Source organism: Callorhinchus milii, unplaced genomic scaffold (genome assembly GCF_018977255.1).
Source record: "Callorhinchus milii isolate IMCB2004 unplaced genomic scaffold, IMCB_Cmil_1.0 Scaffold7, whole genome shotgun sequence".
NCBI lineage: Eukaryota > Metazoa > Chordata > Chondrichthyes > Chimaeriformes > Callorhinchidae > Callorhinchus > Callorhinchus milii.
The window spans coordinates 17,966,312-17,979,510 of NW_024704748.1; the positions used below are offsets into that span (position 1 = coordinate 17,966,312).

General features: G+C 37.0%; 1 protein-coding gene across 9 annotated transcripts in view; it reads left to right on the top strand.

Moving 5' to 3' along the window:
* Positions 1–12,715, top strand: part of ank3b (ankyrin 3b) — a 147,909-nt gene extending 135,194 nt beyond the window's left edge. For 7 of the 9 annotated variants that reach the window (XM_007897079.2, XM_007897097.2, XM_007897088.2 and 4 more), the window contains 9 exons: positions 3–134; positions 388–531; positions 2,363–3,032; positions 4,946–5,342; positions 6,131–6,211; positions 8,871–8,954; positions 9,108–9,239; positions 10,656–10,753; positions 11,307–12,715. In XM_007897079.2, coding sequence (XP_007895270.2) covers positions 3–134; positions 388–531; positions 2,363–3,032; positions 4,946–5,342; positions 6,131–6,211; positions 8,871–8,954; positions 9,108–9,239; positions 10,656–10,727 — 1,712 coding nt within the window. In that variant the 3' untranslated portion in view covers positions 10,728–10,753; positions 11,307–12,715. The remainder of the gene's footprint in view (positions 1–2; positions 135–387; positions 532–2,362; positions 3,033–4,945; positions 5,343–6,130; positions 6,212–8,870; positions 8,955–9,107; positions 9,240–10,655; positions 10,754–11,306) is intronic. The other 2 variants (XM_007897115.2, XM_007897104.2) reach the window with 2 other exon arrangements.
* Positions 12,716–13,199: the final 484 nt, after the last annotated feature.

Sequence of the window (13,199 nt, forward strand, 5' to 3'; positions counted from 1 at the left end):
AGAATTGGCAAGAGAAATGAACTTTTCAGTTGATGATATAAATCAGATTCGAGTTGAAAATCCAAATTCTTTGACTACACAAAGCTTCATATTGTTGAAGAAATGGGTTTATCGAGATGGAAAAAATGCTACCAGTAAGTTACAAGGGTGGGGAAAATAATTTCCTTTGTGTACACTAATGAGCTGATTTATAACTTGAGAGGCGTCATTGGGCATCTTGCCATTTTCCACTCTTTTCTGAAACTTGTTTGAACAGATTTATTTTTCTTTCTCAATTAAAGGTGCATTTATTATCATTTTACCATATTTTTATCATTCTTTTCACCTTTTCCCATGTTATTGCTTCCTTCCATCATCCCACAAGTTAATAGCTTTCTCTTTTTTCAGCTGATGCCTTGAGTACAGTACTCAAAAAGATTAACCGCATGGACATTGTAACTTTACTAGAAGGCCCGATATTTGATTATGGTAATGTTTCTGGCACAAGAAGCTTTGTCGATGATAGCTGTGTTTTCATGGACCAATCGGAAGGTAATTATTTTTAAGAAACAGTACTGTACAGAACTAATGAAAACAAAGCTTTCTTTTTAATTTGTACAGCTTTTATTTTCATATTTGGAAATTATCAAATGCGATCTGTTGAAAAATAAAATATTGCTGTGCTTCTCTGTAAATTAGACCATTGTATTCAAGTCCTAGTTCTGATTTAAAAATATGACAGCTAGTGTATGTTGGGCTAAATAATTATTTAATCATTCCGTTATGTGTATTACAACTGGCTTTATTTAATACAGAAAAGTGTTCATTTAATCCTGATTGCACTGTATTCAGTGGCTTTTAAAAAAAAGTTAAGACGTCAAATTCTAGTGTACTTATTTTCTACTTTTCAGTGTCTTCAGTCTTTTTATGATTTTTTTGCACAGATATAGCTGCTTAGTTGTAGCTCCTTTCTCTACACTTATCGCTCCTCTTCTCTGAACCTTCCTGGCTGCTCTTTCCTCTGTCAAGACTTCTGCCATCCTCTCAGCTGATTTTGGGAAGTTCTACCAGTGGCCCTCCTCCTGCTTAAAGAAAAATTAGATTAACTTCCTATTTAGTTCTCTACCCATTCTGCATTTGATAGATTTTTTTTCCTTAATAAGTGTTAAAAATCTGTTTAAGCTCTGTGGTTGTTTCTTCTGCTGTCTGTATGTCAACAGAGTTGTTTTAAACTGTGTTCTCTTTTCTTTTAATCAGTGTGCTTGGCTATGCAATTTTCCTCGAATTCACCAAGATCTGCTCGCTCACCACAGTCACCATTATCAAACCGATCCACTGCATCTGAAATCCTCCTTTAGAAACTCCCCACTCCGTATGCTTTCTAGTCTCGCTACCTGTTCATCACTGTTTTCCACCATTCTACGAATTGTACAGGGTTATAGTATATGTGGCATAATTTGCAAATCTGAAGATATATCAAGTTGATATTTGAAGCTAGCCAATGTACTATATCAAGCAGATTATACAAATGGCAGCCTCTTCAATTCATATGCATTAATCCATGGGTATTATAAATCAGATAATCAGCAAAAGATAATTACTCTTTGAGGTAAGCTTTGTGTAAATGTACCAAAATAATGTCAGGAATTGCTCCCATCGTTAATGTTATATGGTAAATAATGCACATAGCTGTTATTGCTGAGGCGTAATATATATTAGTAATTCCAATCGTCTGCCCTATTCCCATTTACTCAACTCATAAACATTAAAATTCAACGTTCTTGATTCATAACCTTACTTTAGCAGATCTTTGGCCTCAGTTTTTTTTATAAAGAGGGAAAACACAGAATAAAATTGTTTCTTCAGATTTATTTCCTTAAACATGTTTTGGGAAATAAAAATTCTTAGGACAGGTCTATATTGATAACTGGAACTAATTTTTTTAAAGAGGCAAAAAAAGCATATTTAATTTGCTTTTCTTTCATGTAGTAGAGAAAACATATTTTATGAATTCCTTTTGACAATGTTGTTGTCAAGTATGCATGTTAACATTTGGACAAAAATAAATTAACCTTGAATAAAATTCTGTGGAACTTAAATAGATTTTAATCCCTTACTCAAAGAAACTCTTTTTGAAAATGGGTGAGAGGGCTGAATTTAATGATTAAAGTGACGCAAAGTGAAAGTAGCATAGGGACTATATCGGAATAGGGATTTGATATCTACATCTTTGCTACTTGCATGGGATCCATTGAATAGCAATGAGATTACAATTGCATTTCATTACCTTTGTGAATGTATCATGCCGTGATAGATGTCATGCTTCTGTCATTGTGTTACTACATGTGTTCTGTAGCTAGTGCCATTGTCTTTGTCCACTCAGGTCATCCTAACATCCAAACGGAAATCCTGACACCTACTTCATTGCGCTACGTGCCTCCCACCCCTCTGAGATGTGATGATTATTTTAGTGATTTTTATGGTGTAGAATCGACCCCTAGAATTCCCCATAACCTAAATGATGAGATAAAATCAAGACTACCCATCATAGATCCTGAGGATATGTCACTGGAAGATAGTAAAGCTGATGAAGATGAAATGGTATCCGCAGACCACAGGCAAGTCAGTGAGGCCACCATGGGCACCAGCAATGAGCCAAAGCTTCATCAGTTCACAGAAATTAGCAAAGTGTTTGATTCTGATACTCAGCTTTCGAACAAAGCACAGCAGGAGGAGTACAACCTGCCACTGGAGGGAGGAAAGATAACCAAACAAAAGATCTCTGCTAACCAGCCAGAGGAAGGCACTGAGGAATTGACAGAAGAAAGAGTAAAAACATGCCACAAGGAGATTCCACTGGGTGAAGGGACCCAGGGTTCAGAGTATGAAGAGTTGACAGAGGAAAAGCTCCAGGCTCTTCAATCTCAGAATTTCGAGAGAGAATTTTTTACAGTTCCAGGTTGGCACAGTGAAGCATCCAGTGTGGACGTGGAGCCACCGACTCCAAAAAGCTACACCCTGAGCACGGAGTGTCTAGATCGGCCAGATGTTAAGTAAGAGGCATCTTCTCCTCTTCAATATTTATATTCTCCCTCTTGGTGATATCATCCGCAGATATGGGGTCAATTTCTACATGTATGCAGATGACACCCAACTCTGCCTCTCTGCTCCAGGACCACCCTCAACTCCAGGACCACTGCTGTCCTGACAGAATGTCTGTCAGACATCAAGTCCTGGATGAGAGCTAACTTTCTTCAGTTGAACGTCAACAAGACCGAGGCTCTCCTGATTGGCTCTCATCAGTGCCTCTACACCTCAGGAGCTGACAGCATCACCATCCATGGTTGCACACTCCACCTCATTGAGCCAGTCCGGAACCTTGGCATCTTGTTTGACCTTCAACTATCCTTTCTACCCCACTTCTATGCCATGACCCACTCTGCCTTCCCCCATCTCAGCAACATCACTCAGCTCCTCCACTGTTTCGCACCGCAGGCCACCAAAATCCTCATACATGCTTTCATAACATCCAGGCTTGAAAAGGCCATCACCCCCATCCTCGCCCAACACCACTGGCTTCCCACCACACAAAGGATACAATTCAAGATCCTGGTCCTCACATTCAAAGCCCTCCATGGCCTTGCTCCCCCCTACCTCTGTGACCTCCTAACCCCCTACCAACCCGCCCGCTCCCTCCGCTCAGTGGGCTCTGGGCTGCTTCACATCCCTACCCTCGCCTGCCCCACCATTGGCAGGCGGGCCTTCAGCCACTCTGCCCCCACCCTCTGGAACTCCATCCCACAATCCCTTCATCTCATCCCCTCCCTTGCCTCCTTCAAGACCCATCTCAAGACCCTCCTCTTCGACCGTGCCTTCCATCACCCTGCTTCCCGCCCCGCCCTCCATCCTCTCCGATTCCGATCCCCAGTTAGGGTCCGAAACACATCCTCTTGATGTGAACGGCGCTATACAAATATAATTTTATTGTTGATGTTAAGAATAAAATGAGAATTTGTTGAAAGATATTTTCACTCTTTAAGACCTGGTTTTAATGGTGATTTATTAATCACAGATGACATAGAAGTTTGTGATTTCTCCTAATGGTTCTAATTTTTTTAAAAAATGAATACTTCTTTAATTTGGTAAATATCTGCAGCACAAAAACTGGCCATAGTGCATGCTAATTGCTAATTAAAGGTAAATTGCCTTTATTACTCAGTCAATGAGAATGCACTTTCTAAATAATAATAAACTGTGATAACTACAAATGCTACTCTGGGGTGGGGTGAGGATGCTTGTCTAAAATACAAGATAAGAGGCATCTGTGTAGATGGAGCCCAGTCAGGCTTGATTGCTAAAATGGAAATGATTTGGTGCCCAGCACTGACATATCTTCCTCTTTGTCCTAGAGAGCAAATTAAAAAAGGGAATAGTATAATACTGTTTCCTTCTATTAGCTGAAACCAAATTGTTACCCATTAAAATAGTAGAAAATAGAGCATCCAAACTAAGTTTCTTATCTGTTATGGTTGTGAACATAAAATAGGAACATGAGTTCATGTGAACATATCATAGGAGCAAGTCTAACACTTGGCCATTTGAGCCTGTTCTGTTATTTTATTAGATTTTATGAGCATTTCCACCTTTAGTTTAGCGTCTTTTGGGCTTTGGCCCTTTCCCTCAGTGAAAAATAGCCCGATAATAAATGTCCTGCTGCAATAGCAAGCTGCAGTGATGATTGTTAGTGTTTTACCCTCACTGGGAAACAATCCAAAAAGTCTGACAAAAGTTCAGAATGTTAACCTGCCTTCGGGATCCCGGTTTTTGGAGGGGGCAAATTTAGTAGAGAGTCATCCTATCGTGGTAATTAATGCTGCAAATTTTGGTTTTGTGCATGATGCATTTTCAAACCCCAATGTGTTGTGTTGCTCCATGCTGAAATCAATCTTCTCCATGTTTTTTGCAGTGTGCAAGAACAGCAATCCAAGGATGAGTTTGTTGAATCTGTTGTATCTCATCAGAAAGGACAAGCAGATGGAAAAATGTCAAAGCTTGAAGAAAATGGGGAACATGACATTCATAGTGTGGAATGTCAGTCAAGTGAAGCAAAAGTTCAGGAGCCTGCAGAAGGCTTGTCTGTGGGGGTACATGACAGGAAAACGCTAAATGGGAAGGCACCAAAATGTTCTGTGCTTATTACAGAACAAACAGAACCCAGAACCGATTTGCAGAAAGAGTTCGGGGGCACAACACAGCCAGTTATAGAATCAGTAACCGCTCTGTTTGGTAGTGAAAAGAAAATGAGCTGGACTACCTCAGAGGATCGAGGACCCAGCAGCAGGGAGGAAGAACGCCAAGGACAGGTAAATAATGTTTTTTTTAAATAGCCTGATAGATCTTTCAATTGAAAGAATATTAAAGCATTTGGGTATTATTTTAGCTTGAAAAATAAATGTCTTGTTTATTACAAGCGTTCACATTTTAATTCCAGAAGTACTGTCTCGATTCATCTGTTAATGTCTTAGCAGATTTATCCTCCAGTTCATGGTGTGTTCATTGATTTCATCAATATTCCTGGTCACACATAGTGAATTTCATTATATCTGACATTCACGTTATGTAACAAACCATTGCTTGATTTAACAGGCATCTGTTTTCACCTAAAGTTAAGTCATGGAAAACATACCACTGCTGTTTTCAGACCTGCACAGGCTTCTGTTTGAATAAATATACCATTGTGTGTTATACCTACAAATATATTATTCTTTATGTTGCCTGAAGTGATTGTAATGCTTTCATGGTATTAGGCAAATCAGAAATGTGATTCTGGGTGTCCCTTAATAGCTAAAAGTTGGTTTTAGATGCAGTTCTATCAATATCAATTGATATTTTTCCCAAAGCAGATCAATTTATTCACAGTTACAAATGTTCTGATGATTCAAAAGCGGAAGCCTTGTGATATTTTACTGCACTGCAAACCACAACAGTGAATAACATTCATGATGAACAAATATTTTGAAGAAGATTTTTGAGGCACTGTGAACTATTTGTGATTGATTGATTGAGAGTTTGATTGAGAGAGAAAAGCTGGTATATGGCAATCACAATACATTTCAACTTGTTTCATAATGTGCTAAAATGCATTAATCAGGAGCTTGGGGAAAGTGAGCCCAGCTCGGATGAGGAGGAGATTGTCACGACCAAGGTTATTCGCCGCAGGGTAATTCTAAAGGTATCCAGTTATTTTAGTGTGTTGTTGCTTGTCCGTTGCTGTTTGGAAATGTTCTTTGACTCTATCTTTCTTGGTGCTTCAGTTTGCTGTGTTTGGGTTTTTGACTCCAAGTATGATTTCATGAAGGTGATCAGTTTGATGAGCAGGAACATCTTCATAAATATCTTCAGCTTGGTGCTAATAGAACAATACTCCATTGATTTGTAGAAAATCACATCTTTGAAATTAAATTGTAGGTCTTTGAATTTTTTCATTCAAATAGTTTTTCTTAAATGAATCAATTTATTTAAATACAATCAATTTTAAAATTTAGTATTACAAATTAGGAAGGTCCTAAATAAGCAAGTGGGATGACATTGGTACAGAAAATCGGTATGCATTAGAACATAAATGTGGAAAGAGAAAGTCCCTAGACCGATCAAGCCTACTTCCATCTACATGTTATCACATTAGGGTCTGAAATGTGGTTGGGTTCTTACTTCATGGACCAGACTTTTTCAAGCACCAAAAATTTACTTGTAATTCTTTTTATTGGTGATTAAAAAAACTCCAATGCTTCTGTGCTGTCGGGTCTCTTGTTGTTTGGCAGCTAGCTGGGATCCAGTGGTGGAGATTGGTTAGTTATTGGTTAGAGTTCACGGGGGATGGAATAAATCACACATAATCCATGGAAAGAATCAACTTGATCAGTTGAATGATCTTTTTTTATTCCATGTTTTCTTTAATATACCTATCTAATTTCCTGAGGCAAAAGAGATTGTATGATTAACAAAATACCAGATTATATTAATGTTGTCAAGATGTTGCCTTGTTCTGCCATTCTGTAGATTAGAACATTAATATAATCTGTATTTGTAATTCTATGAATTGAAGGCATGTCAAAAATACACATCCAGATTTGAAGCTGAATCTGTGATCCAAAGTTATAGTTAAAGAAATGTATCCAAAATGCCAATTCTACCATCTTCTGATACGTTTATGACCATTTTCCCCAATTAGAACAATAGGATTGAGTACAATCTGAGAATTTCCTGTCTTAAAGACAAATATAAAAGGGGAAAAAAGAGGAAGAAATAAAGAAACTAACCAGGGAGGAAAGCAAATTCCTTGGAAAAAGGCTAGGAGTAGAAAAACAAGTGACTTAACTCCTTTACTTCTAATGTGATCAGTACACCACTATCACAGACCATCAAACTGTTCAGCTACATGAAAGCATGACCCTGGCTCTGGTTTTGGATGGTGTGGAAATTGTGCAGTTTTATCACCCCGAAGGATTGACTCCACTAATGTGTTTTTGTCCCGACTATCATACAAGCTAGAGAAGTGCTTTAAATTTGGAACAAACTCAGAATGGAAGCTCAATTAACTATCTGTCAGTAAATGCTTCTCTTGGATTGCCCTCTGACAATCGCCTGATCCCTTGAAACCTTTATCATAATACAAAGATATATGATTCATAAGTGTTATACAGAATGAATGAAAATTATAGTCACTCACAACTAGTTGAATTACTAAAATTTCTTTGGTGCAAAACTGCAACCCTTGAAGACTTAATGCCAATTTACAAAAGTGTTCAGATTACAATTTACCTTATAAAAAATGCTATTGCAATTAGCAGCAGATATGAGCCCAGCTCTGGTGCAGCTGCTTCAGGCTACGGTAACAAATTTGTATGAGAAGTCTGTGAGTTGCAGTCGCACGGGTTTAAGCACGGTGGAGTTCTGACTGACTGCTTCCAGTACTACACTGTGCATCTTTGCAATGCAGCATATAAAAGGCATATAATAATAATAATAATCCTTGCATTTGATATAGCATCTTATCACTTCTTCTAGACGTCTCAAAGCACTTCACAGAATATACTGTAAAGCGAAACTCGGCAGTGAATTGCGCACAGCAGTGTCCCACAAACAGTCGTCGATTGAGTGACCAAATTATTATTTTTTTTCTTGATGGATTATTATCAGGCGTGTAGAGTAAGGAAACTTGCCCAACGTTTTGCCCTGCTGGAAATGAAACCCAAGTCTCTCACTCGCGAGGCGAGTGCTCTGAACACTAATCTACAGGACTCCATGACAAATACATTAGTGTGAACTACTAATGTACAGGCAGTTTTCCTGAAGCATGATCCCACTAACCCACAAATCCTTCAAACTGCTGCTCAATTACTGTAGCTGTTTGATTTTAAAAAATGTGGTAACCAAGATTTCTTCATGTTTTTAGTCATTGGGTTAATCAGTTAAGTGTGGCACTATGTTAATCATTAAATATTATGGGTATTTTTGAGAACTTTTTTTTTAATTAAGAACAAAGAACCTCATTTTTAATTTGGCTGTAGCTCCGAGCTCATATTGCTGTAACAGGGTTGATACAGCTTTTACTTCCTTTAGGGTGCCCCCTGTTTACCTTATTGTCACCACTGAGGACAGCAAGCAGCCAGTCAGCATCCGATTCCCAAATGAAGCATGGATCACACAGTCATTAATACAGTAGTGTTTTGATGGGTCCCGAGCAAACAAAAAGAAAATATTCTACAAGGGACAAAAATTACAATAATAACCATTCTCTTAGCATCCAGGATTGTTAAGTGTATGGTTCAGTGTTGTGTCAGTCTACCTATTCTAAATATGTCTTGATTTTTCAATGATGCATCCTTTAGGCAGAGGAAGCAAAAAACATCCCTGGAGAAACGGTCGTAGAAGAGCAGTATGTTGATGAAGATGGCAACCACGTCACAAGAAAAGTACAGTAATGCTAAACTGACAACATTTATTTAGTTCCTCACACATATCACTTTACTAAGCTGTATGTTGTAAATAATTGGAGTTTTAGTCCTTAACCATCAAAAATATATTAAACCCAGTGTTTCCTTTAAATTTTTCCTCACTTTTCTTAGGTAACCCGAAAAGTAGTGAGACGTATTGTTAAGTCTAAAGACAACGAACCTGGAGAGATTATTACAGAAGCAGAAGGGCAAGATGATGAGGAATATTCTGAGTACTTTGAATGTGCTGATACAGAACAGGAGGTTTGACGCTTGAAGAAATATGGATAACTGTAGCAGAATTAATTATTAGATGCTTGAGATAAATCTTGGATTTTTTTAATATAGATTGTGGGCAATAGCACAGCTAAAATAATAACCCTGCCTCTTAAAGAGTTCATTTCTGACCCAAATTCCTCACTGAATTAATATCATACCTTTCCACAGAAAATATGTTCACAAATGAAAAGTAATTTTCAGTAAGCAGACATGAACATTTTATTGAATGGTTGATAGACCACTTTTAGATGCCAGATACAATAGCAGTAACAAAATGATAACCAAGAGTAGTGTCTTAGTTGTCAGTTCACACTGATTAAGAAATGTTAGCATATAAGTGTCAATTGCAATCTTTCAGGATATGTATAACGTTTCACGTGTAAGGATAACAATGAGAAACTTGACACTGTTTATTGATAATAGGTAGTGGTTTGTTTGGCACACGGTAGTTGTTACACATTTTATCTCAATGCTCAGATCGTAATAGAAAAGTTCCACAATTCCTGCCAATGCAGTTTTTGGTCACCATGATTCTCAATGATAAAATGAACAGAATGGCCCTTATTTTTCAAAGTATTGCTTAAAGCTGAATCTTTTCTTGGGAGGAGAAAGCAGTATTATTTTGAAAGAGATACTGCAAGCATCTAGCAACTAATGATTATTTCTGCAGGTCAGAATTATTTTTACACGTCTTTTGCTGAGCTACTGTGTGACTAGAATGAATTCTGAAAAGAGTTCTTTGGCTTCATTGTATCTTTTGCTGAATCTTTGGGTTCTGTTGCATGAATCAAATCCAGATTAAAGTTGCCATTTTAAATTGAAAATCCTCATAACACTTTATTTTACCTTTCATGCACATAAATACTTGTTCAATTTCCCCATTAGAGGAGCTTCACCGCAGATGTGGATATTCTAGAAATTGTGTCTATATAAAATGGCAGAGTATTGCCTCTGAACACTTTACTTTTATCTCTTTTGAAAACAAAGGAAAGGGATTGTTTGCCATTCATTGGAATTTAACTGGATCTGATTCAAGTGGTTTCTTCAAAATAGATTTTGTAAAAGTGGGATGATTCGTTCAGTCTTTCTAGCCTTCGTTTCAATTCCAGTTGATCTCTTTAATCCCTGTTCTATCTGTGCCACTGATTCACCATGTTGACAATTGTTGACTAATAAGCTTGTGTTGCAGAATCTACTCTTGCTGAATGTGTGAACTTTGCTCTTCTTGTGGGAGAGGAATTATCAGATAAAATCTATTTAAAATACGCTCATTAATCATATTAACAGTTTCACATTAAGCCCCTCAGGTGTCTGCTTCTTTCACGTATCCTGCTAACCAGATTATTCTCTTTAAACCCAGTAAATTCTCTATTAACCCAGCAGTTTTTTTTCTTACCATAGCAGGTTGAAGGGTATAAAGTAATCAAAGTCAAGAAAGAAACTATCAGACACGCGGATAAAAAGACTCATTAATGCCCAGCAAAAGGAACTGGATAAAGGTAATTCTGCAACTGCGGGTAAAACAACTCATTCTAGTGGTTTACCTCTCACTAACGCACTTGCTCACTTATTTCACCTCTTGATGTCTTGCTCTCTCCCTTCACTTTCACAATCTACAATCTTTCCCCTTCCTTAACCCTTCCTCCCATTTTAGTCATCCATACAATTTCTTGTTCTACCAAGTTGGCACTTGACAAAGCAGGGCTAACTGTTTTAATGGGGCGTAAGATGAAAATGGCTGTCACTGAGATGTCACTTCACATTTTTGATTTGAAAGGAAAAGAAATATGATTTCCAGGAATGTCTGTTTCTTTCTTGTGCAGCCGGGTAGCAGGGGAGAGAAGGGAGAAAGGAGAGCGTGAGAGAGAGTTGCTTTTTCTTTTTGGTGAGACGCAGAGGCTGTACAGGGAATGAGAGTAAATACAAATGGCATTTAAACAATTATTAAAGCACCTAACTCCTTTAATTCAGGGGTGTAGTAAATTCATTTATAATGTCAATGTATTTAATTAATGTGGATGGACTGAATTTATATTTCTGATTTTTTTACAGGAATACATTTTACTGCCACGTGTCCAGAAGAAAATGGCTAGAACAGAAAACGAAGCAATTGTAGAAAAGTGTGTACCTGCTGCTTCCACATATTAAAGCATGGTTTAGATAAAAGAGGATATTTTCATTTAGCATGAGCAAATTTAAAAACCGCATGGAAATTCACTTTCATTCATTGATCTGAAGAGAGTGCGATTGACTTGACAGATGTCTGAGGTGCCATGGTATGAACGACTTTTTTCAAATAGAGCAGTGTCATCAAACAGAATTTTTATTTAATGTATTTGATATCTTCCTGTGACAAAACATGGCACAATAGATAAAGGAATGCTGGTTCCTGGAAGGAAATTAAGAATCACTGATTACACAGCAGCTAGCCTTATAATTTTCTTGAACCCATGATTTCAGGGTAAAACAAATCTACTTGCTTATTTAAAAAAATTAAAAATAAAAAAAACAAATGGTCTTGCTGTACATACGTAACACTGTAAAAATTCTGATGAAATGGATAGTGCATACTTTTTTTCGAAGTACTGTTCTAAGAAATCATTAAGAGCACTGCAACTGCTTTAGTGCACAATTAAGCTTTAGAAGTGATTCCACCTACTGGGTGACTTTGAGTGTAACTCCACAAATTCTTGTACAATTACTAGAAAGTATAATCTTTGTATATGCAAAAGCTCTAGCTTAATTTTAACTGAAATAAGCCTTCTTTCAGATTATACTGCTAACTTTAAAATGATTTTCAAAAACAATGGAAAATTCTGTAATTCTGTGAAAAAAATCTAAAAACACAATTTCTTCAGAGTACTAATATTTTGATGCATGTGTTCATTTTAATTAAACTTTTTTCTAAGTTTGCAGACACTGTGTTGAAATTAACAAAGAATTTATCAGTGTAAAACACATTTCCCTTGTTTTACTATCTGTTGTTGCTTTTTTTTAAATGATCTTAAAGATGCCATACATTATGCAAAGGGGAAAGTTTAATGTTCTTGCTAAACAGAGGGATTCATGCTTGCAACTTAATAGTTCAACTAATTCTCTTGCAGGCACAGGATTGAAAATAAAGTTGAAATGATCAGAATGTACATGCTTGTAGACTGGCAGCACCCTGTAAAAGTATTACTGTATCATGTGCATTGGCTATAAGATGTAGAAGTCTTTCTGTAAGCCAATCATCTAATCTTTTTTAGCAGTGTAATAATAGGTTGTTAAGGCTGCTGTGGTTAAAAGGGCATTTTACATTTGGGTTTGGTGAATTATTCTCCTCTGTTGATTATATTCATATGAAAACATTATGCAGTCACTGAAGATAGCTCTAATAACATATGTATGAAAAAACAGAATTCCACCGAATGATCCAGTTGATTATTCAAGCAAAAATAAATTGTGCTAAATCACTAGTATTCTTTGAGTTTTTTTAGAAACTTGATTGTTCATTTAATTGCAAGGCATGAATAACTTGCTCTTCTCCCCTACGTCAGATGGTATCACAATGATTTCCTCATTGATGTAAACTAGCCTACATGCATCTTTACTGACAATTTCAGATTTTGCACCTTCACTAGTCTCTCTAGATAGACTTATAGACTCTTTCAAAAGGGTTTCTTCTTGGATCAGTTTCCTTCCATCCCAGATGAGACGGCCAAGATAAGAGACTAAGCCGACTAGGATTGAAACTGAAATTTACATTTGGTTTCTACTAAGATTTCCAGGCCTATAATTGGGCTGTTGGGATTTCAGTTCACTTTTTATGGTTCTTGATATTTGTAGAAGTTCAACTTGTAATATTCTGGCATTAAAATACTTGATTGATGTTTTTATTGCAGTATGTAGGGGAAACAAACATTTACCACAAGATATTTACAAAGAAGGGGGCTGAACCCTATT